Source organism: Budorcas taxicolor, chromosome 17 (assembly GCF_023091745.1).
Source record: "Budorcas taxicolor isolate Tak-1 chromosome 17, Takin1.1, whole genome shotgun sequence".
Lineage (NCBI taxonomy): Eukaryota > Metazoa > Chordata > Mammalia > Artiodactyla > Bovidae > Budorcas > Budorcas taxicolor.
Window position 1 is genome coordinate 51,444,113 of NC_068926.1, and position 23,348 is coordinate 51,467,460.

General features: G+C 55.5%; 1 protein-coding gene across 8 annotated transcripts in view; it reads left to right on the forward strand.

Moving 5' to 3' along the window:
* The window catches only part of NCOR2 (nuclear receptor corepressor 2), a 236,966-nt gene that overhangs the window by 132,548 nt on the left and 81,070 nt on the right, over positions 1-23,348 (forward strand). For 7 of the 8 annotated variants that reach the window (XM_052654728.1, XM_052654729.1, XM_052654735.1 and 4 more), the window contains exons 10-14: positions 3,854-4,026; positions 5,183-5,276; positions 8,323-8,501; positions 12,041-12,095; positions 14,480-14,578. In XM_052654728.1, the coding sequence (XP_052510688.1) occupies positions 3,854-4,026; positions 5,183-5,276; positions 8,323-8,501; positions 12,041-12,095; positions 14,480-14,578 (600 nt within the window). The remainder of the gene's footprint in view (positions 1-3,853; positions 4,027-5,182; positions 5,277-8,322; positions 8,502-12,040; positions 12,096-14,479; positions 14,579-23,348) is intronic. The other variant, XM_052654732.1, reaches the window with a different exon arrangement.

The window sequence follows — 23,348 nt, forward strand, 5'->3', positions numbered from 1 at the left end:
TGGAGGATGCCAGGTCACTAGGTGACCATAGAGATCAGCTTCCCTGGCCAGCCAGCTCCAGTCAGCTCCCTGGCACCTCCCTCTGTGTTCTCTGTTGGTTTGAGACTCTCTTCCTCAGTTTAGAGGGTTCCTCCTGGGCACCCCATCTCTTATTTCCTCCCTAATTGTAGAGTTGCATCCTGCCACACCTGGCAGGGCAGGACGGGTTCAAATCCTGGCTCTGCTCGGTGACCGGGGCAAATCATTGGACTCCTGGCCTCAGTTTCCTGTTTCATTCAGTGGGGACTGTAGGAACACCCACCTCATCAGGCTACTGAACGAGAGGCTGCAAGCAGCATGCTTGGAGCAAAGCCCAGACTACCGTGGTTGCTTGGAACTGTCAGCCGCAAGACGACCCTCAAATTCAGAGGGACCCCAAATAGTCAAAACAGTCTTGAAAAAAACCACCAAGTTGGAAGACTCACTTCCTTATTTTAAAACATATTGAGGTGGTCCAGTGGTTAAGAATTCACCTTCCAACAGAGGGGATGTAGGTTCGATCCCTGGTCTGGGAAGATCCCTCATGCCATGGGGCAGCTAAGCCCGTGTGCCGCAGCTACTGAGCCCACGCTTTAGAGCCCTCGAGCTGCAACTATTGATCCTGAGCATCCAGAGCCCATGCTCCACAACAAGAGAAGTCACTGCTCTCCACAGCTGGAGGAAGGCCACAGGTAGCAACGAAGACCTAGCACAGCCAAAATTAAAAAGTAAATTTAAAAAACCCTGCAGAACTGCAGAAATCAGCACAGTATGATTCTAGCCTAAGGACAGACACGGAGGACCGTGGAACAGACTAGAGAGTCTGGAATTAAGCCCTCACATCTGTGGCCAGTGGATTTTTGACAGGAGGCCAAGTCCACTTGGAGAGTTAGGACCGTCTCTTCAATAAATGGTGCTGAGGCAGCAGGACGGTTAGACACGTGGGAATGGAGTTGGACTCCACCTCACAGAATTAATACGCGCACTCACTCGAAATGAGCTAGAGACCTAAATGCAAGAGTGAAAGCCAGGGCTTCCCTGCTGGTCCAGTGGTTAAGAACTCAGCTGCCATTGCAGAGGACACGGGTTCAGTCCCTGGTCCAGGAAGATCCCACATTCCTTGGAGCAGCCGAGCCCCTGTGCCACCGCTACTGAGGCCTCTGCTCCTGGAACCCATGCTCCGCAACAAAGGAAGTCACTGCAGTGAGAAGCCTGTGCACTGCAACTAGAGAGCAGCCCCTGCTTGTTGCAACTCGAGAAAGCCCGCATGCAGCAACGAAGACCCCACGCAGCCAAAAACAAATAAAATAAATCTTAAAAAACCCCCCAAACCTCTAAAGCCATGCACTTAAGAAAAGCCCTGGTGGTGAATCTTGACAACCTTGGATTTGGCAGTGGCTCTTGGGTGCGACCTCCAAAAGCATAAGCAGTGAAAGGAAACGTAGACACGCTGGGCTTTATCAGAACAACTGTCAGGATCCTGACCGCCCGTCTGGACCATGTGATCCAGGCCTGATGGCACCCAAGCTCTGAGCTCCCACCTGGACAGAGGAGGGATGGTGGTCACGGGAAGGACTCGGCTCTGTGCCTGGCATGTGACGCAGTGGTCCTTAGGCCAGTGTCAGTGGTGATGCTGATGGTGATGGTGAAGCCGATGTTGCTGTTTATGATGGTGACGATAGTGATGGTGAAGATGATGGTGGTGATGGTGCTGGAACAAAGAATTCTCTCAGAGGGTGACAAACTGTGGTCACAGGGGCCATCCTCCTTCTCCTGTGCATATTCTTGCCCCTGTCGCCGGCAGGCTAGCTTAGCGGTGCTCCAGCCTCTGAAATATAAGTGTGAGACAGTGTGTGAGTACCTGTGTGCTTGCGAGTGGGTGTGTGAGATTATGAGTGAGTGTGTGTGGTTTGTATTGTGAGTGAGAATATGTGTTATGTATTTGTCAGTATGAGTGTGTGTGAGTGTGTGCATGTGTATATGTGTGGGGATGTATGTGCTTCAGTGTGTGTGTATGTGTGAGCATATGTGTGTAAGTGCGTGTGTGATCCGTATCCTCCCCCAGCCAGCAGGGCCACCCAGGTGGAAACTCCTGGCAGGGTCATCGCTGCCCCAGGAGGGGCTGCGGCCACTGCCACGGGCTGTCCTGCGGTGCCCAGTGCCCTCAGCCCTCAGTGGACAGAGAGCACGCCCAGCACACAGGTGACAGCAGGTGGCACTGTGGTCAGATATGAAGGGAAACTTCCTCACGTTGAATCGTCCTCAGGAGCTGCTCGCGTCTTTGTGTGTGGTGACTGGGGCTGGGCAGTGTGACTGGTGACCCCTCATGGCTGTTCTGTCCCTTTTGCTCTACAAGGGCCCCAGGCAGGGCTGGGTCATCTTGCTGGCCTCCCCTCCACTGGGCAGCTGGTTGGTGGCCCCGTGGGTTTCTTGCTCATCTTCACTGGTAACTGCGTTTTTTTCTCTCTGCTGGTTTTTGGGTGAGCACGTTCCCACCTTTAGCCCATCTGACATTTCCCTGCTCTCACCCATCAGACCCAGGCCTCCTGAGCACCACAGGACAGCCCATGGCAGTGGCCACTGCCCCTCGTGGGGCAGCAATGAATGACCCTGCCAGGATTTCCACCTGGGTGGCCCTGCTGGCCGGGGGAGGATACTGATCACACACTCACACTGAGAGGGTGGGGAGGGTCCCCTGCTCTGACGATGAGCTGAGTGTCCTTCATGTTGGTCCCACCCCAGGAGTGCTGTCTGCAGCATGTTGAAACGAACACATGTGGCCACTGCGTGCTGTTAGAACTTGACCTCCCGAGGGTTCTTGGGGCAGCCCGGTATGTGTGGCGCCCCCGCTAGCTGGGGATCGAGTTCTGCTCCTCCTCATAGATGGCCTGACAGCCCCCTGGGGACTGTCAATGCTGCTGGGTTTGTTGAGGACCAAGGTCACAGACTGCCTTGGTCAGAAGCTGAAATTCAGGGTGGGATGGGGTGTCTGGGCACGAAGACCAGAGACAGGCTTTCTGATTATGCTGAAGTGTCGAGAAGGCATTCAAGCGAAACTCCCAGACCGTGCCATCTGTCCACGGCAGCTGTTAGAGATGGGGAGATTGGGTCTCAAGAGCAGCCGGACGCTTCCTGCCTGCTTGAGGTCTGGGTCACCTTGGAGACTCGGAAGCCAGGCAGCTTACATTCTGGGCTGAGCAGGGGTCTTTTCTCTAAGGAAGGACTTGTATACAGCAGGAAGCACTGTGGTTAGACTCAGAGAGGGACTTCCTTGTCGTGAACGGACAGCAGCTTGAGTCTTTACACCCAGTCCTTGGATCTGGGGAGCATGGCTGGGCCTGAGGCTGGGGGATGAGGAACTATTCAGAAAGAGAATGCTTTCCACGGGGCCGCCCCAGGTCTGACGGGCACCCCAGAGCTGCACCATCTGACACAACTTACAGTGATGGAAATGGTCTGTGCACAACGCCCACTGCAGACAGTAGCCCTGGCCCCAGTGGCAGGGGGGCCAGGGACCTGAATTTAAATACGACTTAGTTTTACATGATTCAGCTTTAACGGCCACATGTGACTGGAAGCGTCTGTATACTATAAGGCCTTTCTAGAGGAAGGCTGGGGGTGGGGGTGGCCCACGCCCCAAGGAGCAAGACAGCCAGATCCTTAGGGCAGACAGTGGCCTGAGTCTGCCCTGGTCTCCGTGTGATCGTGTGTCTGCCCGTGCACCTGTGTGTGATCGCATACCTGCCCGTGCGCATGGCAGAGCAGGGAGCCCTGGGGTGCTGAATGTCGGATACAGGAGGAGCAGCTGCCACAGGGCTCCCCCGTGTCTCCCCAGGAACAGAAGTTCTGCCAGCGCTATGACCAGCTCATGGAGGCCTGGGAGAAGAAGGTGGAGCGCATCGAGAATAATCCCCGGCGGCGGGCCAAGGAGAGCAAGGTGCGCGAGTACTACGAGAAGCAGTTCCCCGAGATCCGCAAGCAGCGAGAGCTGCAGGAACGCATGCAGAGGTGAGCTGAGGGCCGGGCCCACTCGCGCCCCTCACCCTCCTCCTCTCCACACCACCCCCCACCCGCCACCGCCTCCTTCCCTGCCTCCCAGGACCTGGGGCCACTTGTGGCACCGTCTGCAGAGGACCCCTGGCTGGCATGAAAAGGAAACCACGGCAGGTCTCGAATTGCACCCCAAGGGCCGAGTTAAAGCCTCGGGTGTGTCACTCAGCACCTGCCTGGCCTTAACACTTCTTGGAAAGAAACTTAAATCCATTTTGATGGAGTGAGCTCTCCTTCCGGTGTGCCATGGGCTGGTACCCACCCCAGCTTTGTTCATTTACGTGGCCCCTGAGTGTGAGATCCCCGGTGTAAATCAAAGGGAAAGGATGCTGGTCACACGTGGCGGGCATAAGGACTGGGTGCAATCCTGTCGGAGTGCGCAGCACACAGTAGGTGCTTGGTGGCATGTGAGTGCGGTTTCTGTTGTCACACAGATAAGGCAATGGGCTGTGAGCAGGGATGATGGACTTCACTCTTTCTTTTTTTAAACAAATAGATTAAAATTTATTATTGTATGATTCTTAGTTTTAAGTTATTCCTGCATGTTGTCTCCTCTTTCCATTAAAGCCCTTGATTATTTGCCATGGGTCTTTTTGTTTTTTTGGCCACACCACATGTCATGTAGGATCTTAGTTCCCTGACCAGGGATCGAACCCATGTCCCCCACCACAGTGGAAGCTCAGAGTCTTAACCGCTGGACCGCCAGGGAAGTCTCTGGATCTCACTCTTTACTGGATGCTCACATCCCATATCTCACTGAATGCCTGCTCCCAGTCCTGGGAGCCAGGCACCACCTTATCCCCAGGTTACATGGGAGGACATGGAGCCAGAGGCTGTGAAGAGGCAGGGCTGGACTTTGTACGTGGATCTGTGTAGCTGGTCTTTTGTGAGGGGCATCTTAGGAGAGAAAAAGCGTTCTGGCATTTTCTGGGTGAGAGTGGGGATGCTCCATCCCTCCCCCAGACCCCTCAGCTTGGGGCTATCCATGTGGGTGTGGGAGGCCTGGCTCCTCCCCACTGCCCACACGCTGCCTCTGGGGAAGTTGTGGGCTCGGGGCTGTGCCGCTGCGCCGGCTGCGAGGGGGCGGTCCTGAGTGTGTGCCTTCGATCTCCAGCAGGGTGGGTCAGCGGGGCAGCGGGCTCTCCATGTCGGCCGCCCGCAGCGAGCACGAGGTGTCCGAGATCATCGATGGCCTCTCGGAGCAGGAGGTAAGTCCTTGACCCCGACCTCAGCTCCACCCACTGGATGGTTGAGATCAAGGGCTTGATACTGAATGTGGGGTGGAACCGAGGAGGGATGGGGAGGCCCCAGGGGAGTAGCCATTGGCTGTCCCCGGGCCTGCAGGCTGAGCGGGGAGAGAGGCCTTCCTGGGCCATGCAGGAGGGACCACCTGGCAGGACGTGGCCAGGAAGGGTCACAGCCGGGGCCCCGTCGTGACGCCATGCGGAGTAAGTAGCCTGGCCTCTCGCTCCTCCCCCGCTCTCTGGCTACTTTCAGTGCTTCCCATTGGCTGAACCCGACCCGAAGCCAGAGGGCACAGGAGCCCGAGGGTGGCGGTTTGTAGGTCAGCCTCCCAGTTGTCCATAACCAGGGTCAGAGGGGGGTTTCCCAGCTCACCAGCTGTTCACCAAGCTGGGGACCTTCTATCAAGAGTTCCCAGGTGACCTATCAGCCAGGTGACCCTGGCTCTGGTCACTGGAGCCCAGAGGTGGCCAGGGAGCAGAGGGAGGAGGCATTTGCTCCTGGGGCAGGGCTGGTACAGGCCTGTCCCCTCCCAAGTCTTACAAGCATCTCATGTGTCAGTTCCCCATCCCCTCCTCCATGTTCCCAACATCACAGTGGAAAGGAGGGGGCCTCGCAAAAGGAGGGGAGCACATTCTTCCTCCCCCGGGCCTTGTGTCCAGGGAGAGCTTTTGTCCAGCTGGGAGGTATTACAACTCCAGATCAGTGCAGTCACCGCTCACGAGCTGCATGTGGCTATTTAAATGGAAATGACCAGAAACGAAATAAAATTAAAAACTCAGTTCCTCCAGTGTCACCAGACACATTGCAAGTGCTTAGAAGCCACGTGTGGTTAGCGGGCCCGTGCTGCACAGAGCAGGCCATAGAACCTGCATCGCTGCAGAACATTCTATTGGGCGGTGCTGGCCTAGGCCACTGAGTCTCATATGGGACAGACTTAAGAGTCCTGGGGAGGGGACTTCCAGCTTGAATTGTGATTTCCCAGGCCCGCACCCCCAGCGGTTCTGATTTAGCCAGTCTAGGGTGGCAGAACTCGGAACCCTGCATTTTCACCAGGCTGTTCATGCAAGTTTGACACAGGTAGTTCGGACTATCCGGCTGTTTAAAAAAAAGAGCCTTCATTTTATTTTTATAAATTTTAATTAAAAAAATAATTTTTTTCTTGTCCGAGTCTGGCAACATGACAGATCTTAGATCCCCAACCAGGGATCGAACCTCTGCCCCCTGCATTGGAAGGAGGAGTCTTAACCACTAGACCGCCAGGGAAAAGTGTGAAAGCCAAAGTGTCAGTTGTTCAGTCATGTCCGACTCTTTATGACCCCATGGACTATAGCCCGCCAGGCTCCTCTGTCTATGAGATTCTCTGGGCAAGAATACTGGAGTGGGTTGCCATGCCCTCCTCCAGGGGATCTTCCCGACCCAGGGATCGAACCTGGGTCTCCTGCATTGCATGCAGATTCTTTACCATCTGAGCTACTAGGGGAGCCGAAGTCCAAGCCTTTGTCTTAAAACCTCACATGATGTGGCCCTGTTTTGAACACCATCTAGTCTACAGAAAGCAGAACTCGGAATGCCTTTGTCCACACCTGTGGGTTTGCTCCGGCTCCTGTCCCGCCGATGGTGGCCAAGTGCACAACCCACATTGGCACGTGGAAGCAGGAAGAGGGTGACCCTTTCCTGCAGGCTCCCTGCTTGATGCAGAGTGCATGGCATCTCAGCTGATTCAGTGTCTGGCACCACCCCCATCCCAGAAGACCACTTCCCCAGCTCCTGGCCACATGAGAGTGCAGCCACCAGGGTCCTTGGGGAGGTTGAGGGGACAGTGTTTAAGGGTGATGGTCAGAAAGGGAATTCAGGGCAGCAACTGTTCACCCAGTCCAGGCTGACCTGAGGTTCCCTGGGAGGGTGGCAAGGAGGGGACTGGACAGCAAAAGAGATGCTCTCGATTTCGGGGGAGCTTGCAGTAGTCAGGATGTGAGCCCACTGTGGATGGAACCATGGAGTAGGGTGGGGGTTCCTGCCAAGAGGAACCCGGCTTGGATCTGCCAGGACTGTGTGTCTCGTGCAGGCGAGGGAGATAAGAAGGTGATGGTATTGGAGGGCTGCTCAAGTGCTGGGGAGGCTCAGGCCTCCCTGGGAGTCCTCCTCTCAGCCAAGGTTGGGGCTGTGCCCCCATTGCGCTCCCCTGCTTCTGTTGGGAATCCCCAGCACTGAATGGAGTGCTTAGATGTGGGAGGCTGGGCAGCGGATCCTTTGAACCGGCTGACCTTGGCTGGGCTGGGGCCCTCGCCTGCCTCCGGAGATTGGTAATTAATCGCCAGTAATGGGCTGGCTGCAGAGATTTGGGGAAATGAGTCCAGCTGAGTGGCGGCTCTGAGCCTCTTAATAGCTGCCCCGATGCATTAGGAGCAAGCCCGCCCAACTCCTGCCATGCACAGGGCTGGGCAAGCTTGGTCCCCAGTGGGCACACTTGAAGGAGTGGGATCCGGGGCTGGAGGTGGATGGCTGGTGAGGAAATGGTTCTGCAGCCTCGCTGGGCCCTCCCAGAGCAAGGCAGCCCCTCGCCCCACCCCGCATGCCCTCTGAACCCAGGGTGGGGGTGGGCAGCCCCGTCCCTGAGCCAGCCAGGTTGCACATCTTCCCTGCAGTGTTTTATGGCACTTGCATTTCTAAAGGGAAGATTCATCACTCCCCTCTTACTGCAGATAAGGTGACTGCTGCTCTCTGTTGAATTTACAGCCCTGCCCACCATAAACCTGTCTGGGGCTGCCTTTAAATTCTCCCTTCCCCCTGCACGGGCCTGTTCTTATTTTTTAACCCATCATGCGCTTTCTCTCTGGTTTTGTGTTTTCCCATTCCGACTTGGAGCATCCCTACCCTCTGCTCATTCACTTGGGTTCCTCTGTGCTGGCGGGAGCACCCCGTCCCCTCCCCCGCCCGGTCCCCAGCTCCTTGTCGTCTTGCATTTTCCGGCCAGGGAGGTGCCCTCCGTCATCTCCATTTTCCTTCCAGAACCTGGAGAAGCAGATGCGTCAGCTGGCCGTAATCCCGCCCATGCTGTACGATGCCGACCAGCAGCGGATCAAGTTCATCAACATGAATGGGCTCATGGATGACCCCATGAAGGTGTACAAAGACCGCCAGGTCATGAACATGTGGAGCGAGCAGGAGAAGGAGACCTTCCGGGAGAAGTGAGTCCCCTGTTGGTGGGTGGGGGGGGCCCCTGGCCAAGGCCACCCTCCCCTACCCTGGGAAGCCTGTCCTGTTGAGGTTTGCCCTGGCTTCCCAGGGCTGTGACGACAAGTGACCACCAACTGTGTGGCTCACAACAGCTGGAATGTATTCTCCCACAGTTCTGGAGGCCAGCAGTCTAAGATCAAGGTGTGGGCGGGGTGGTTCCTTCTAGAGGCTCTGAGGGAGGGTCCCTTCCAGCCTGGTTGCCAGCGGTGGCTGGAGATCTCTGTCACCCCTCTGCTTGCAGATGGATCCCTCCGTCTCAGCTGTCTTCACGTGGTCTTGTTTCCCGTGTGTCTCTCTGTGTCTTCTCCTTTTCCTATAAATTCACCAGTCACATTGGATTCAGGGCCCACCCTACTCTAGTATGACCTCATCTTAACTAATTATATCCACAAAGATCTCATCGCCAAATAAGGCCACATTCTGAGGTTCTGGGAGGACAAGATACTTGGGGGGACACTATTCGGACCAGTAGAGTGTCAGGGAAGCTTTATGTGAAATGAGTCAGTGAGTATTAGAAGAAGAAGGCGGGAAGACCTTCGAGGCTGGGCTGAAGGCTGGGGCAGGGGCATGTGGCTGGCCGGTAACTTTGGTTTTCGTTTTATGTGGAAAGTGGCTATTGGTTGAGCACCTCCTTCATCACAGACGCTAAACAGATGTGACGCTAAACAGATCTGGGGATTGTGCATTTGTCCCGCTTATCCCCCATAACAGCATTACCCATCCCCATTACACAGAGGAGGAAGCAGAGGCTCAGAGAAGTTTAGACGCTTAACAAAGGTCACACAGCTTGCAAAGGGTGGAGGCAGGATTCAGAATCCCCCAGCTTCAGGTCAGGGGCTCAGCTGCAACTGGGAGGCTTGTCGGGGGAGAGGGAAGATGGAACCAGGGAGTAGGGAGCGCTTTGGGAAGCAGAGGCAGGATCTAGATGCTCAGAGGTGAAGCTGGGGCTTCTGAAATGGAAGAGCAGAATGACTGTTTTGGGGAGATGAATGAAGGGCCAGATGGAGAAAGCCCTCCTTTCCCCAACTAGATTCAAAAGGCGTGTCCCAGGGAAGCCCATCCTGAGCACATTGCACCTTCACAGCACTGAGGACCCTGTGAAGCAAAAGGGTGGGAAACTGAGGGACAGGTGGAGACCTTAGTGCTCAACCAGGAGGGTGTTGGGGGCTTAGCTGCTGGATGTCCACGCCTACCACCTCTTTCATCGCCAAGAGAGTTTCCTCAAAAAAGATGACCTGCATGGGTCATTAACTTAACTTCTCCAGCCACCCGCTGTGGTTCCAGGCCATAGGGGCTGGGGCTCTCTCTGCCCTTTGCAGGGTCAAGTGACCCCAAAATGCCAAACTAGGCTCCCGAGATGGGGATGCTTCTGGGTCACGGGCAGGGCTGGGTTGCGTCAGCTAGTGCAGTCACCAGGACTTGGAAATGCAGGAAAAGCGACTGAAGAGGCTCTCGTATGGAAAGTATTGTGTTTTTGTTGTTGTTGTTGTTTTTTAAATGGCTTTTGATTATGGAAATTCTAAAACATACATAAAAATAGAGGGATGGTATAATGCCCCCTTGAGCACCTAACACAGATTCAGCAGTCTTCCACAGGAAAGAGGGCTTTGGGAGCAATTTCCACATGTGTTTGGGGACTACTGCTCAGAGACAGGAAACCCAGGTACTTAGTGGCTCCTTTCTAGGTCCTCATGCTCACAGACGTGCTTGCCCTGCCATTGAATCAAGTTCTCTCTATTAGGTGTTTTACACTTTAAGAACCAACTATAGTATGGTCATGGATTCCAAGAATTACTGTTGCATTAGATATTTAAATCCCCCTAACATGTTTCCTATTTTTATTTATGCTTTTTTTTTTTTTTTTAAAAAGAGGTTTCTGGGGGTGCTTTCTGTGTTTTGGCCTTTCTGGAGCTTTCCTGTTCTGACCTAATGATTGCATACTGTTAGTACAGTAGCTGAAGAACGGGGGACCCAGGCTGGGCTGATGTGGGCTGAGACCCAAGTTGGCAGCTTGTGTCTTTCAGGGTCCCAGGTGATCGCTCCTTTTCAGTGGAAGTTATAGCACTCAGGGCCTTTGAAAATCGTGTGTCAGTGCCGTAGAGCTCACTTAGTGGCCTTGTGATTTCGAACAGCCACTTCTCCTCCCTGAGCCTCAGTTTCCACATCTGTAAAATGGGTGTAGCCTCAGTGCTTCCTTGTGTGGCCGTCGAGGTGCCCCGTGTCAGAGTAAATTCTCAGTAAACATCCGCAGAGGATACAGGTGTAAGTTGGAGGGAGGTGGAACAGTTGACCTAAGGGAATTCTCTGAGTTTGCTTCTTGGTCTCCTGAGGGCCCCATCTCGGCTTGGGGAAACCCCGAGGAAGGGATATTTTTGGGGGGGTGGGGGAAGGAAGTGTCACAGGGGCAGGGAGAGAAAGGGAAGATTCTGTCTGTCTGGAAAATCAGGGCGTTAGGCCGCCTCCAGCTCTGCAAGCTGCCTGAGGCGGGCTTGCAGGCCGGGAAGCCTGCCTGACTCGCGGCTTCCTCTGGGAAGACAGAGAGGCTGTTCCGGATTCTCCAGTGTCTGGTTGGGGAGCCGGGGAGGGGCCGGCTGGCCTCCAGCCCAGCCATCTGGAGGGCTGGGCAGGATGATCGCCAGCCCTGGCCCGGACTCCCTGGGGGTGGGGGTGGGGGACCCGGGGCCCCTGCCTCCCCAGCAGCCTCTTCCCTCCCAAGGGAGGCTGCGGGGTGGTGGTGTGTCGTGGCGGGGGTGGAGGGGTGGGGGGGTGGGGGGTGGGGGGATGGGGGGAGCAGCCAAGGCCCCGCCCAGCATCCCCGGGGCCCCAGCAGCCGTGACCCACATCTCCACCCCCGCCGTCCGCCTGCTCCTGTGGCCCTGACATTTCAGCCTGGCCGAGCTCTTTCCCAGTAATTCTCTCGGCTTCGCAGGAAGCCAGTTGGTGGGGCGCCAGTTCCCCGCCACCCCTCCAACTTCGGTCCCTTCTTGCCGCCTCCTGGGCTGGCTTGCCTCCTGCTCGCCTCCCCGCGGGCACTCGGAGCCTCTGCTCCCATCTCTCCCGGGGAGGCCCGGCAGCCTCGAGATTCTGCGCCGTCACCTCGCCCGTGGGGGCCCCGTGTGGGCCGGGCGAGGCCCAGCTTCCCAGGCCCAGCCGGAGATAGAAACAAAAGCAGATTTTTTAAAGGGGGGGAACCCCACCACAGGGCTGCATGTAATGTCCTCATTTTTCCTGGAACCCGCCTCTAGCAGGACAAACAAATGTATTTTCAAAGGCGCTAAAACTAGTGACTCACTGCAAGGAACGCCCTCTCTTACCCCTCGGTCCCGCCCGCCGCGGCCCTTCCCACACCCCCCTGGGCTTAATTGCTCCGAGTGGGGCGGCGCCCGTCCAGCCGGGCCCGCGGAGATGGCAGGCGCCCGGGAGCTCGGCGGCTGCCCAGCCGGGCAGCCCCCCTCGGCCTGGTCTCAGGCCCGCCCTTCTCTCCTCGCAGATTCATGCAGCACCCCAAGAACTTCGGCCTGATCGCATCATTCCTGGAGAGGAAGGTGAGTCTGCCCAGGAGTGCAGCGCCACCCGCCCCTCCCCGTTCCCCTCTGGCGTCCACTCCTGCGGGTAGCCGCTTGGGCTGCTGGTGAAGGACCCTCCCTCCCCACCCACGAGGCCTCTGCCTGCCGGCCCCTTGCTCTCCTTGCTGTGTCTGACAGCGCTTTCCTCCTGCCTCCCTCCTGGGAGCAGCCACAGGCCCCGCCCCAGCCTCCCGGGCCCTCGGGGGCGGAGCTCCAGGCTGGGAAACCCCAGGAGAGTTGTGTGCACCAGCTCCTCCTCCGACGTGGCAGCGAGCATCCTGGCAGATTGAGCCTGGGTTCTAGAAGCTGTGCTGTGCCTGGCATCCTAGTTAAGGCTTATGGGCAAGAGTGGTGGTCTTCCAGGCCACTGGATGGAATGACCTTTCTAGGTCCCTCTGATGGTCTGTATGCTGACACACCTTATGCCAAGCCAGGCGTGTGGATGGCAAAGTCCTCATCCCCTTTGGATAAAACCCGATGGAGAACTGACACTCGAGCTTCACAGGGGTGGTGCCCTTCTCTGCTCCAGCTCCCTATTGGCAGGTGGACACAGAACGTCCAAGGGAATGGTAACGCCCCCTTTTGTGCACCCAGGAGGTTGGGCTGGACGTGGCCCTAGGTCAGAGTCTGCCATTGGACCCTAGCATCATCGGGGTGGAGCCAGACAAGCTTCCTGAAAAGGTTTACTTTCTGGAGCTACTTGTCTGGGTGTTTAAAGCAGCATTTCCCCGAATCTTGTTTCTCAGTGTGGGGGTGTCTGCCCACCCCTAGCTTTGCAAACACCCTGCTAGTGGAGGCCTCATGCTTCCTAATTTTGGGAGGGCAGTTGGAGCAGGATCCAGGCGGGTGTTTTAAAGGGTAACAGTTGTTCCCAGCATCTGCCCTTAATGAACTGATACCCATAGAAGGAGGGAGATGGGGCAGCGTCGGGAAGTGAAATCTCTCCCGGCCTGAAAAACCAGTGTAGAGAAGCAAGCCCATAAATAGCCTCTCCCCTGAGTTAGTGACAGCTTCTTACTAGGGGTGTGGACAATGCAGGAGACTCTAGGTTGGGGCTCCCCGGAGATTCAAGGAGGGATTTCAGACGTTGGTAATTGAGCAGCACTGTTTGAATGAGGAAATCAGAGGTCTCTATGCTGGAGAATAAACTTTATGGTGTTCTTTGGCTAAGAGGCAGCCCAAGCTAAGACTCAAATAGAGCTTCCAGAAGGGTCTAAGCTGGAGCCTCCTGCTGTGCCTCTGGGGACTGGTGTGTCCTGACAGTGAGTGAGGCCAATAGCAGGGTGGGAGCCCAGTGGACTGGCCAGCTCGTGCCCACCCACAGGGCCAGCCCATTGGTTATCCAATGCAGGAAGGCACTCTTTGTGAATTGTTCAAGGGGAAGTCAGACACCCACATCCCCCAGTGTACAGATATTGGCATCTGATTATAAAACGTTATTCCGAACTATTTTGCGGGCCGTGTGTGTGGTCAGGTTTAGCCTGGGAGCCACCTCTGTTCACAGTCCGTTCCAGGAAGTGGATGAGGACACAGGGGTTTGAGGCCCAGCCCTCCTCTGCACCCAGCAGCCCTCATGGATTGCCCCTCAGAGGCGAGTTCCTGGCTTGGCACCAGCTCCGAGCATCACAGAAACATTTTACATCATGTCAGTAATGGCTGCCAGCATAAGCGAGCTGTCACCTGGAATGGGCCCAGGTGGTGGCATCATCGCATTCTGTCCTCCAGTTGCTCTCTGTGGATGATGCCCTCTTACTGATCTCATTTGGACAAGGAGGAGGTGGTGGAGTTCAGAGAGAAACAGCCACTTACTCAGCAAGCAGAGGTGTCAGGTCCACATGGAAAAGACCACGACAGAGAAAAGACAGAAAGGTCCCAAGAGATGAAGGGTCGTATGGGGACATTAGTCAGGCTGGATGCACGAAGCTTGGAAGAGGTTACTCGGGGCCTCAAGTATTAGGGGGGAGGAAACTGGCGTGAGAGAAAGGAGACCCCAGACCCCAGCTGGGGAGCTGGAAGACTTGTTCCCGAGTGGATGGCAGGTGACGGCTTTATCGGCGCGACTGCTAATAGTAGCAGCGCCCACCATACGGAGAGGTCACACATTTGCAGTGCGTGCTCTGTGGTCCTAAGTCCTTTACACGTATGTATATTAACTTCCTCGGTCTTCATGACAAACCTATGAAGTGTGTGGTAAAGTACTCCCATGACACAGGTGAGGAAACCAAAGCCCAGAGAGGTTCAGTAAACTAGCCAGGGTCGCCCAGCCAGTGTGTGGAGGAAGTGGGATTTGAACCCAGGCTTCCTGCTCCGACTGCCCACACTGCACAGTCCTCAGAAGTCTCTTCTCTCTCTCTGTCCTGCAGACAGTGGCTGAGTGTGTTCTCTATTACTACCTGACCAAGAAGAATGAGAACTATAAGAGCCTGGTGAGGCGGAGCTACCGGCGCCGAGGCAAAAGCCAGGTGAGAAGGGGGCAGTGTTGGGATGGGTTCCCAGCATGCTCTGCGGCCAACTCCCAGCATGCTTGGCAGCTGGCAGCCCTGACTGCTGCTTGCGGTGATGTTTCCACATGTGTCTCAGCAGTGGGTCCCTCATTTTGGGTCCTCTCAGTGGCAGCTGGGAGACCCTCTCTGGGGGTATGTGTCATACCCCAACAGTGCGGAAGAGAGCTGGGAGAAATGGCCATTTCCATCTTTAGCCTGGAAAATTCTAGAAGAGCTGACTTGGTGACCCATAGGCTCTGGGATGAATAGGGTCACATTCCCAGAGCAAGGCCTGGGCTTCCGGGATGACTTGGACTGGCTCACAGACTTAACATCTAAAAATTTTTAATAGTTTTTGGTGTAATGTATTTTTGAAGGAAAAGAGTAGCCAGTACTTGAAATTGCCATATTTCAAACATCACTGTATATGACTGAGAGATGATTTAAATTAGAGCAGGACTTGGCAAACTAAGGCTCTTGGGTGAGTCAAGCCAGCCACTTGTTTTGTGAATAAAGTTTTATTGACACAGGGCTACACACACCTGTTGAGGAATTACCGTGGCAGCTTTTCTGTTACAACAGCAGAGTTGAATAGTCATGACAAACTGCAAAGCTTGACATCTTCACCATCTGGTCCTTTGTAGAAAAAGTCTGCTGACCACTGACTTAGAGGAAAAGGCTATTCATTTTTTAAAAAATTAGTAAATATGTTAAAGATGATGGGGGTCAGTGGCGCACATTTTTAAGGGGGCTCATGAGTGTTTGGTGTCGGGGAGACAGAGGGATGGGGATGGATTAGTCTTGCTTTGGGGCTAATGAGAATCAGCCCTGAGCCGATGCTGGGAGTACTGAGGTTGGGGGTCAGGGTTAAGGCAGGGAGATAGTAGAGTGGACTTGTGCTGCAGGCAGGGGGTTGTAGGCAGAACCCTGCAGAAGGTGCTGGACACTGCTGCTACATGCTGGACTGGAACTAGTTGAGGCATATCCTTCTCTGGGGCCTCTGGCCTGGGAGATCACACAAGGGAAAGGGACGAAGGTCAGAAATAGCAGGACGGAAGAGCAAGACTCAGAGGTTCTGGTAGGTGAGTGCTCCCTGACATTGGCATTTTTCCTTTCCGAGGCCAGCAGGGACAGGACCTTGAGGGTGTCAAGTCCAGCCAACTCCCCTGGGGTTCCAGTGTCCACTGTGAAGCAGCTACTCTGTGATCAAGGCCCAGAGCCTTTGAGGGGTTGGTCTACACATCCCCTGTTTCCTTTCTTGCTTTCTGGAAACTGTGCTTCAGGACTGTGAGTCCATTCCCCTGTTGGCTAAGCCACGTATAATTAGGGAAGCAAGTCTGTTGGCAGGGGGCAATAGACAACCCCATACTGCATCCTGAACATCAGGCCAAAATGATTGAGACAGAGCATTGGTTGTTGTGGGCCCAGTCGTTGAAGGGTGGCTGCGATTGGTTTGAGGATGGGGTTTTGTTCCAGGTTTAGCACGGCCACAATTGGCCAGCCTGCTCGCCCATCTTACAGATGCGTAAAACTGAGGTGTATTAGCTTGGAGCGAGCCAGTTCTAAAGACCTAGCTGCCGCGTGTTAGAAATTGAAGTGCCTTTAGGAACTTTTCTAGACTGAGAGGCAAGAACTCAAATAAATGCCAGGCAGAGAGCCTAAGTATGCTGGCATAAGAGGCAGTAGGGCATGGCATGGACTGTGGCTAAACAAAGGGGGAAATAAGGCCTCTAGATTGATTTTAAAAACATCGTCAGGTATTTTTTGAGCATCTCCTGTGTACCAGAACCCCTGTTCCCCTACCTTTGTAGGGACCTTGTGGGTGGGCTCATGAAGCCCTTTCTTGTGGCTGGGCTGGGTGCTCAGGAGGGGAAAGTGTTCTGAGTCAGATGGGGAGAGACAGGGCCATTCTCCTCACCTTATGCTGAAAGCCACGTTTGCATGGAGGGAGGCAAAGAAAGGCTGTGTGTTGGCATCACCTTAGGGAGGGGGTGTCTCCAGAGGAGTCCTGGGAGGTGGGGGGCCTGACGCCCCGGTCCTGGCTGCCATGCTTTTCACTTTGTGGTGTTTATGCCTTGCTTGCTGACTCATCTGTCCACTGGACGCTTGTGTGCTGATGCAGGTGGCTCCATGCCCAGTCATCTAGAGCAGGCATACAGGGGTGGTTCCAAGTTAGCATGCCAGTGGTCTGCCTGAGAGGCTCCGTCGAGTAAGGGGTCCCAAAGATGAGGTTGAGGAGCAGCCCCCCTGGAGGATGAGGGCAGAGGTAAGGGTGAACTGGGCAGAGGGAACAGCAGGTGCAAGAGCACCAGGGCACGAGAGAGTGCACAGTGCCCTGAGAGTCTTTGGAGCAGGAGTCCGAGTACCTTCCAGGGTCTTAAATGAGTGAAGAGATGGAGAATCCATGGGAGACAATAGGGAATGGTGAGGCCTGGGGTTAACTAGCTAGCTTGTACCTCATCAGCTCCAGCTGACTACTTGGCTCCGTATTGTCAGATCTGATTTTTTTTTATTTTATCTAATTTATCTTTTTAAAATGGTATTTATTTGTTAATTCTTGGTTGGGATGAATAGTTTTTCATTGCTGCCCTTGGGCCTCCTCTAGTTGCAGTAAGCGGGGGCTGCTCTCTGGTTGCAGTGCGAGGACTTATCCTTGCTGTGGCTTCTCTCGTTGCGGAGCACAGGCTGTAAAGCGTGTGGGCCCAGTGCTGTGGTAGACAGCACACAGTTGGTGCCCCCGAGCATGTGGAATCTTCCAGAGCCAGGAATCGTACCCATATTCCCTGCGTTGGCAGGAGGATTCTTAACCACTGGACCACCAGGGAAGTCCAGATCTGCTTTTTTTTTTTTTTTTTTAATATATAATGATGACCTGGAAATCTGAAATTACGTGAAACCGTCTGATTTTTAAATCTCAGATCACGTATGAAACAATGACAACAATATGCTGTCTAGGCCAGACAACTCATATTTGCTCTTGAAATCTGTTCTCAGCCCACAGGACCTGTGGGCTAAAGTGTGATAAGGCTCAGGGAGGAGGTATAGACAGTGTGTGTGACTTGCGACAGAGGCCAGGATCAGGGCCCTGGGGGCCCTGGAGTGCTTTATGGCTATAGAAGAAATGTTTGCTTCCTCTTTTCATCTGAGTCGTTCTGGGTCAGCTGTGGCTGTGATGCTGGGGTCATGGGGTCCGGTGAGGTTTTACCCTCTGCCCAAGCTGGTGTCTCAGGCTGGGGCTCCCAGGGTAGAACAGGGATGCAGAAAGAGAGAAGGCAGGGCAGGAGGCCTCCACCTCCTTCGGGTCTCTCCCCTCCCTCTGATTAGTGAGGGCTGCAAGGAGGCGTGGTGTGGTCCCAGCCTTGCCAGGGACAGAGATTTACACATAAACCCCGGAAGGGCTCCTGTGCCAGGCAGATCCACTGTCCTCACCACCATCAGCCAGCCCTGTTCATAAATACGGGATAAGTGGGTCACCCCAGGTGTTGACTTTGTGGTCATAACTCATCTCTTGGCCCCGTGACAGCGAAATAAAAGGCAGACACAGGCCCCGCAGCCCCTCTTCTTAATTCAGGATGCATTTACTGGAGTGAACCTCAGCTGCTTTCTCTCTCCATGATTTTATAAAACCTGTGATCCTGCTGATAAATCTCTCAGGAGGTGGGTGGAGGTGCCCCAGCCTGGCATGGATTGTGGGCAGGTGTATCTGTTTGGGTGCCTACATGTGGATGGACGGATGGGTGCCTGTGGTGGTCGACTCCCGTGGGTTAATACTGTGAGCAGATGGGGTGGGGGGGTGGTTGAGAAGTGGTAAGGCAGGCAGAGACCCTCTGCTCTGTACAGCCGGAAGTGCCAGGTGGAAATGAGCCTGGAGGGTGATTCACTGAGGGCTAGGAAGCTGTCACCGTCTGTCAGAGGCACAGCAGGTGCTCAGGTGACAGCTCGGCTGTCCCATCCTTGTGTCTGACCAACACTTGGCCCACTCCAGCAGCTCAGAACCTTGGCACAGGCTACGGTCCTGGTGTGTTTCCTGTGGCTCTGGCCACGCCATAGCTAAGGATGGCTACTAGGGGCCGCTCAATTTGTCCGCCCACAGATGTCCCTCAGGTGGGCGGGCCCGCCTGCTTCCATTTCTCCAAAGTCCACCCCCGGCGCCCACCTCCACTGAGGTGCTGGATGTATGACACTGTGTGGTCACCCGGCTTCCCTGGTGGCTCATGATAAAGAATCCACCTGCCAATGCAGGAGATGCGGGTTTGATCCCTGGGTCAGGAAGATCCCCTGGAGAAGAGAATGACCACCCACTCCAGTATTCTTGCCTGGAGAATCCCATGGACAGAAGATTCTCTGGTGGGCTAACACTTTCCCAGGTTCCCCAGGTGGGCAGAGAGGGCCAGGTCTTAGCCCAGAGGCCATAAAGGCTGAGTGCACTCATAGCAGCTGGGGCAGCAAGCTTCTTCTAGGAAGGGACCTGGTCATTCCATCCTGGGGACAAATCCCGCATGTCTGCATATTTGCAAACTACTCTCCATGGTGGTGCTGACCTGCCTTGATGCTTAACCACAGAGTGGGCAGCAAGATGTCACCTCATGTGTTCAGGTGACACCCGCCCTGTAGACACCCTCTCCACACCCAGTGCCGGGCCCCTGGTTCGTCATGGTGGTGGTTGCCATTCAAAAGCGGGGATGATTACAAAAGCAGATATAAAATTCCTGCATGAAAAGCATTGACCAGCAGATGTCTCTGAGCTCAGACCTTCAGTGACCCGAGAATGCAAGGCTGCCCTGGCGTCCACTGCAGTGGCCCTGGCCCTGCAGTGGCTGGAGGCAGGGACACCTGTTGGCTATTTGGAATGTCAGAGAAGGTGCCATCCTGGGGACTTACCTGCTGGTCCAGCGGTTACGACTTCATGCTTCCGAGGTAGGAGGCCAGATTTGATCCCTGGTTGGGGAACTGTATCCTACATGCTGCAGAGCGCAACCAAAAAAAAAAAACCAGAGAGAGAGGGTGCCATCCACTTCCCAGAAGCTTTCCCCTATCCTGACAGAGGGAGGCTCAGGAATTCCAACCCTTTCACACCCATCCCCTGCCAACCCCACACACCTGAGCTTTGGCAAGGAACCCTCACCCCCTGGACCCCTGTCCCCAGGATCTAGCCATGAGTGGCTAGTGAGCTTGTGGCCAGGCCCCCCGTGTCCTCTCCTCGAGGTGAGTCACCGGCCGAGGCAGGGACCAGCTCAGAGCACCAGTGACGGCACTGTGGTTTATAGTTCATGATTCATGGACGGAGGGGCTGCATTATCCCAGCTAAATGCGGTGCTGGAGCCCAGGAATGCTGTGGTCAGAAGTCTCTCCCTGACTTAACTGTGCGAACTGTTGGGGAGCCAAGATTGAGACCAGTGGCCCAACTCTGCAGGGGGGACTCCTGGCGATGGGGGAGCATGCCACGGAGGAGGCCTGTCGCCAAGGGTGTGTCCCCCCCCCCCCCGACAACTTTGACCCCTCAGGGCCACTCGGCAGCTGGGAGCTGGGCTGGTCGTGGTCTTGAGGCCACATGGTCTGTCTTTTCTTCCCTTGTAGACGGGCACAGGGACAGGGCGCCCAGCCTTCTGCTCCTGGGAGCTGAGAGAGCACGTCCGGGGTGGGGGGGGTGGGCACCACTTCCTCCCTCCTCTCTCTGGCCTGCAGCCCCGTTCCCCCATCTCTCATCTCTCTGTGTGTCTGTCTCTCCCCCACACCTGCCCCTTCCCCTGTATCCCTCATCTTCCTTCACCCTCCTTCCCTTCCCCCACCTCCTTCCCCAGCTCCCTGCTGGGGGACAGGTGACCTTGTTCCCATTTGCTCTGCTGTGCACTCCAGAGACTCCCGCGCCGCGGGCAACTCGCATGGGGGACAGCGTGACCGGAAGGCATTCCAGGGCAGGGCCAGCCAAGCAGCCGTCCCCGGAGGGAGGGGGCGGCCAGCACACAGTCGGTGCTGGTTCCCAGACCCTGGCTGCCCGCCCCGCCCTGCCCCAGGCGGATGATATCACTGGATGGCTCAGCCTGGTGAGGTGCAGAGGGGACGTGTGGCCCGCCGGTCTCTGCCACATTGCCTCCAGGTTGGGCTGTGCTGTCCCCTGCCCGCTGGGTGAGCGTGAGGGGGCCGGTCCCAGACCGCCACCCTGGCCAGATGGGCCTCCAGCTTGGGGGTCAGTCTGACTCTCCTCGGCCGCCCAGGCCTGCAGGAGGTGACCACTTCCGCTCTGCTGGGGGCAGGCTGGGCTGGGCGGGATCGTGTCCAGGTTTAGGGCTCCAGCAAGCAGATGTCCCTGGTTTTGTGGGCAGAGTCCTATGGACAGCTTGTCCAGGCCCACGGTCTCCCAGATACATCCCCGCCCAGGGCACACGGTTCCCAGGAAAGTGGCTGGAGGGGCCAGGCCCCAGGGACCCGACAAGCTGGGCTGCCGTTTGGGGAAGAGAGACACTGACTTCTCAGCAGCCCTGACACAGAGGCAGGGGAGACCCGGCTTCCCCTCTGCACTGTCTGAGGCAGGCCGCACCGAAGAGACAGGAAGACACAGCAAATGTGATCAGGGATCAGTCTGACCCCCCGGGGGGTGAGAGAGGTGGGGGCTGACAGACCTCACATCCGGGCATTTCAGGCTTGGCTGCCAGGAATCAGGAAAGAGTTACCAGCAGAGCAGCATTCGTGTGGGCCTGCGCCAGCTCAGGTCACCACAGGAGGGGTCCCCATGGAGGGGATGTGGGGGGAGACAGTGGCCAAGCTCCAGTCCGATTTGTCCTTCCTTCACAGTGTCACCCTTCTGGGTGATAGTGAACGAGACAAACCAGGTCCCCGGAGCTGTCACGCCCCCCGGGGGAGATCGACGGTGCACAAGTAAATGACGTGGTTATCCGAGGGGGCGGCCAGGGGTACAGATGGTGAGCCAGGGTCAGGAGGCAGCTGACATAGGAGAGAAGGCAGCTTTGAGGGAGAGGATCCTGAAGGTTTCTCAGAGGAGGTATCCTTTGGGCTCAGACCTGAGCGATAAGAAGGAACCGGTCAGACAGAGTAGGAGGGGGAGTCTCCCAGGCAGAGGGCACCCTGAGTGCAAAGGCCCTGAGGCAGGAGGCAGGAACCAGTGTGACACCTTCCAGGAGGGGTGTGTGTGGATGGGAGGAGCTAGATCACCCGGCCTTGAGGCGTGGACCACTGATTTATCCCAAGTGGCTGGAGAAGATTGATTGACAGTTAAAGCAGAGGCTTGGCCGCCTCAAGCAGGCGTCTCCTCGCGGGCAGAACAGACGTGACGGGTGTGGGTGTTGGATGTTCCTCTGGTTATGCGAATGCATCGGTGTGCGATGAAGTGCTGGTGAGTGTCTGACAACCAGCTTTCCGGGCACGAAGCCCTGATTGTAGCACGCACTGATTGCCATGGTGGAAATACTCCTCCCCTGCTGATTCCAGGCTACCAGCTGAATGTGGAGTTGGAAAGGGGCGTGCCTGACACCTGGTGAGACGCGATCCTATCCTACCTGCACCGTGTAGGCACAGCTGAGAGCACAGACCACAGCCAGTGGTGTCAAGTAATGAGAAAGGGGTGCATTTTTTGAGTACTTACTACCTTTGTTTTTACTATAATTTCTTTCATTATAAAGTTATGTGTTTCCACTTTTAAGAATGGCTGTCTCTAACAGCTAACCTGCAAAATTCTTGGAAACTGCAGTCTGCACTTGTGAGCTGGTACAAGCCGACCCAGCACACCTGTATCTGTGTGTCTTGTAAAGGACGCTCCTCACTGGCCAACAAGGCATCCCCAGCCTGAGTTTTATTTTCAGGAAGACACGTGGGCTGGATTAGAAAGGTGGGGGCCGAATGTCAGGGAGGGCCTGCCAGCCACAGAAAACTCTGTTGTGTCTTGGTCTTGACCCCTGACCTCACTCCTCCCACCAAGCCCTGGACTCCTGGGATGTCCCTTCACTCTGCAAGAGATAGGATATCTCAAGGGCAGACCCCTCCCGGATTTGCTCGCTGGCGCATAGTTCATGCTCAGCAGAGTGTTTGTTGAATGAATGAGTGAGATTGTGCTACAGTCACTGTTGCTGGGTGTTGGGAAATTCTCATCAGATTTTGGGAGGACCTGTCATCTGAGAACTAAATCTCACCAACTCCTCCCTGGACGTCGCTACCACCTCTTCGCTGAACTCTCCTCTCATTCCTCAAACTGACAGCCACTCCTCCCTTGACGAGCTGCCGCATCAGCCACAACATGGGGTGGAACACGACATTCCCTCCCTGCCTCCACTTTCTGAAAAAGGCCTCAGTGGTTGTCGTCAGGGCGCCTCCTGTATTTCCTTTTCTTTTTCTTTTTAAAATGTTTGTTTATTTTTATTTCGCTGCGTCGGGGCTGATTTGCAGCACACGGGATCTTCATGGTGTCCTGTGGGTTCAGTACTTGAGGCACGCAGGCTCTTAGTTACTCCAGGGCATGTGAGATCTTAGTTCTCCAACCAGGGATTGAAACCTCGTCCCCTGCATTGCAAGGCGAATTCTTAACCACTGGACCACCAGGGAAGTAACCGCCTTCCATATTTCTGAGCTAGGGTGTTAAAGCTGGCCAGACTCTGCCGCCACATCCAGTATACCGTTCGGTAAGGACAGTGGGCGTTTTCTCAGCCTGCTTTTGCTCAGGCGGGCCCCCTCCCTGAAACATCTCTCACCTTTCTTTACCAAAAGCCTTTGGAGGCTCAGCTCAGAGGCCTCCTCCCTC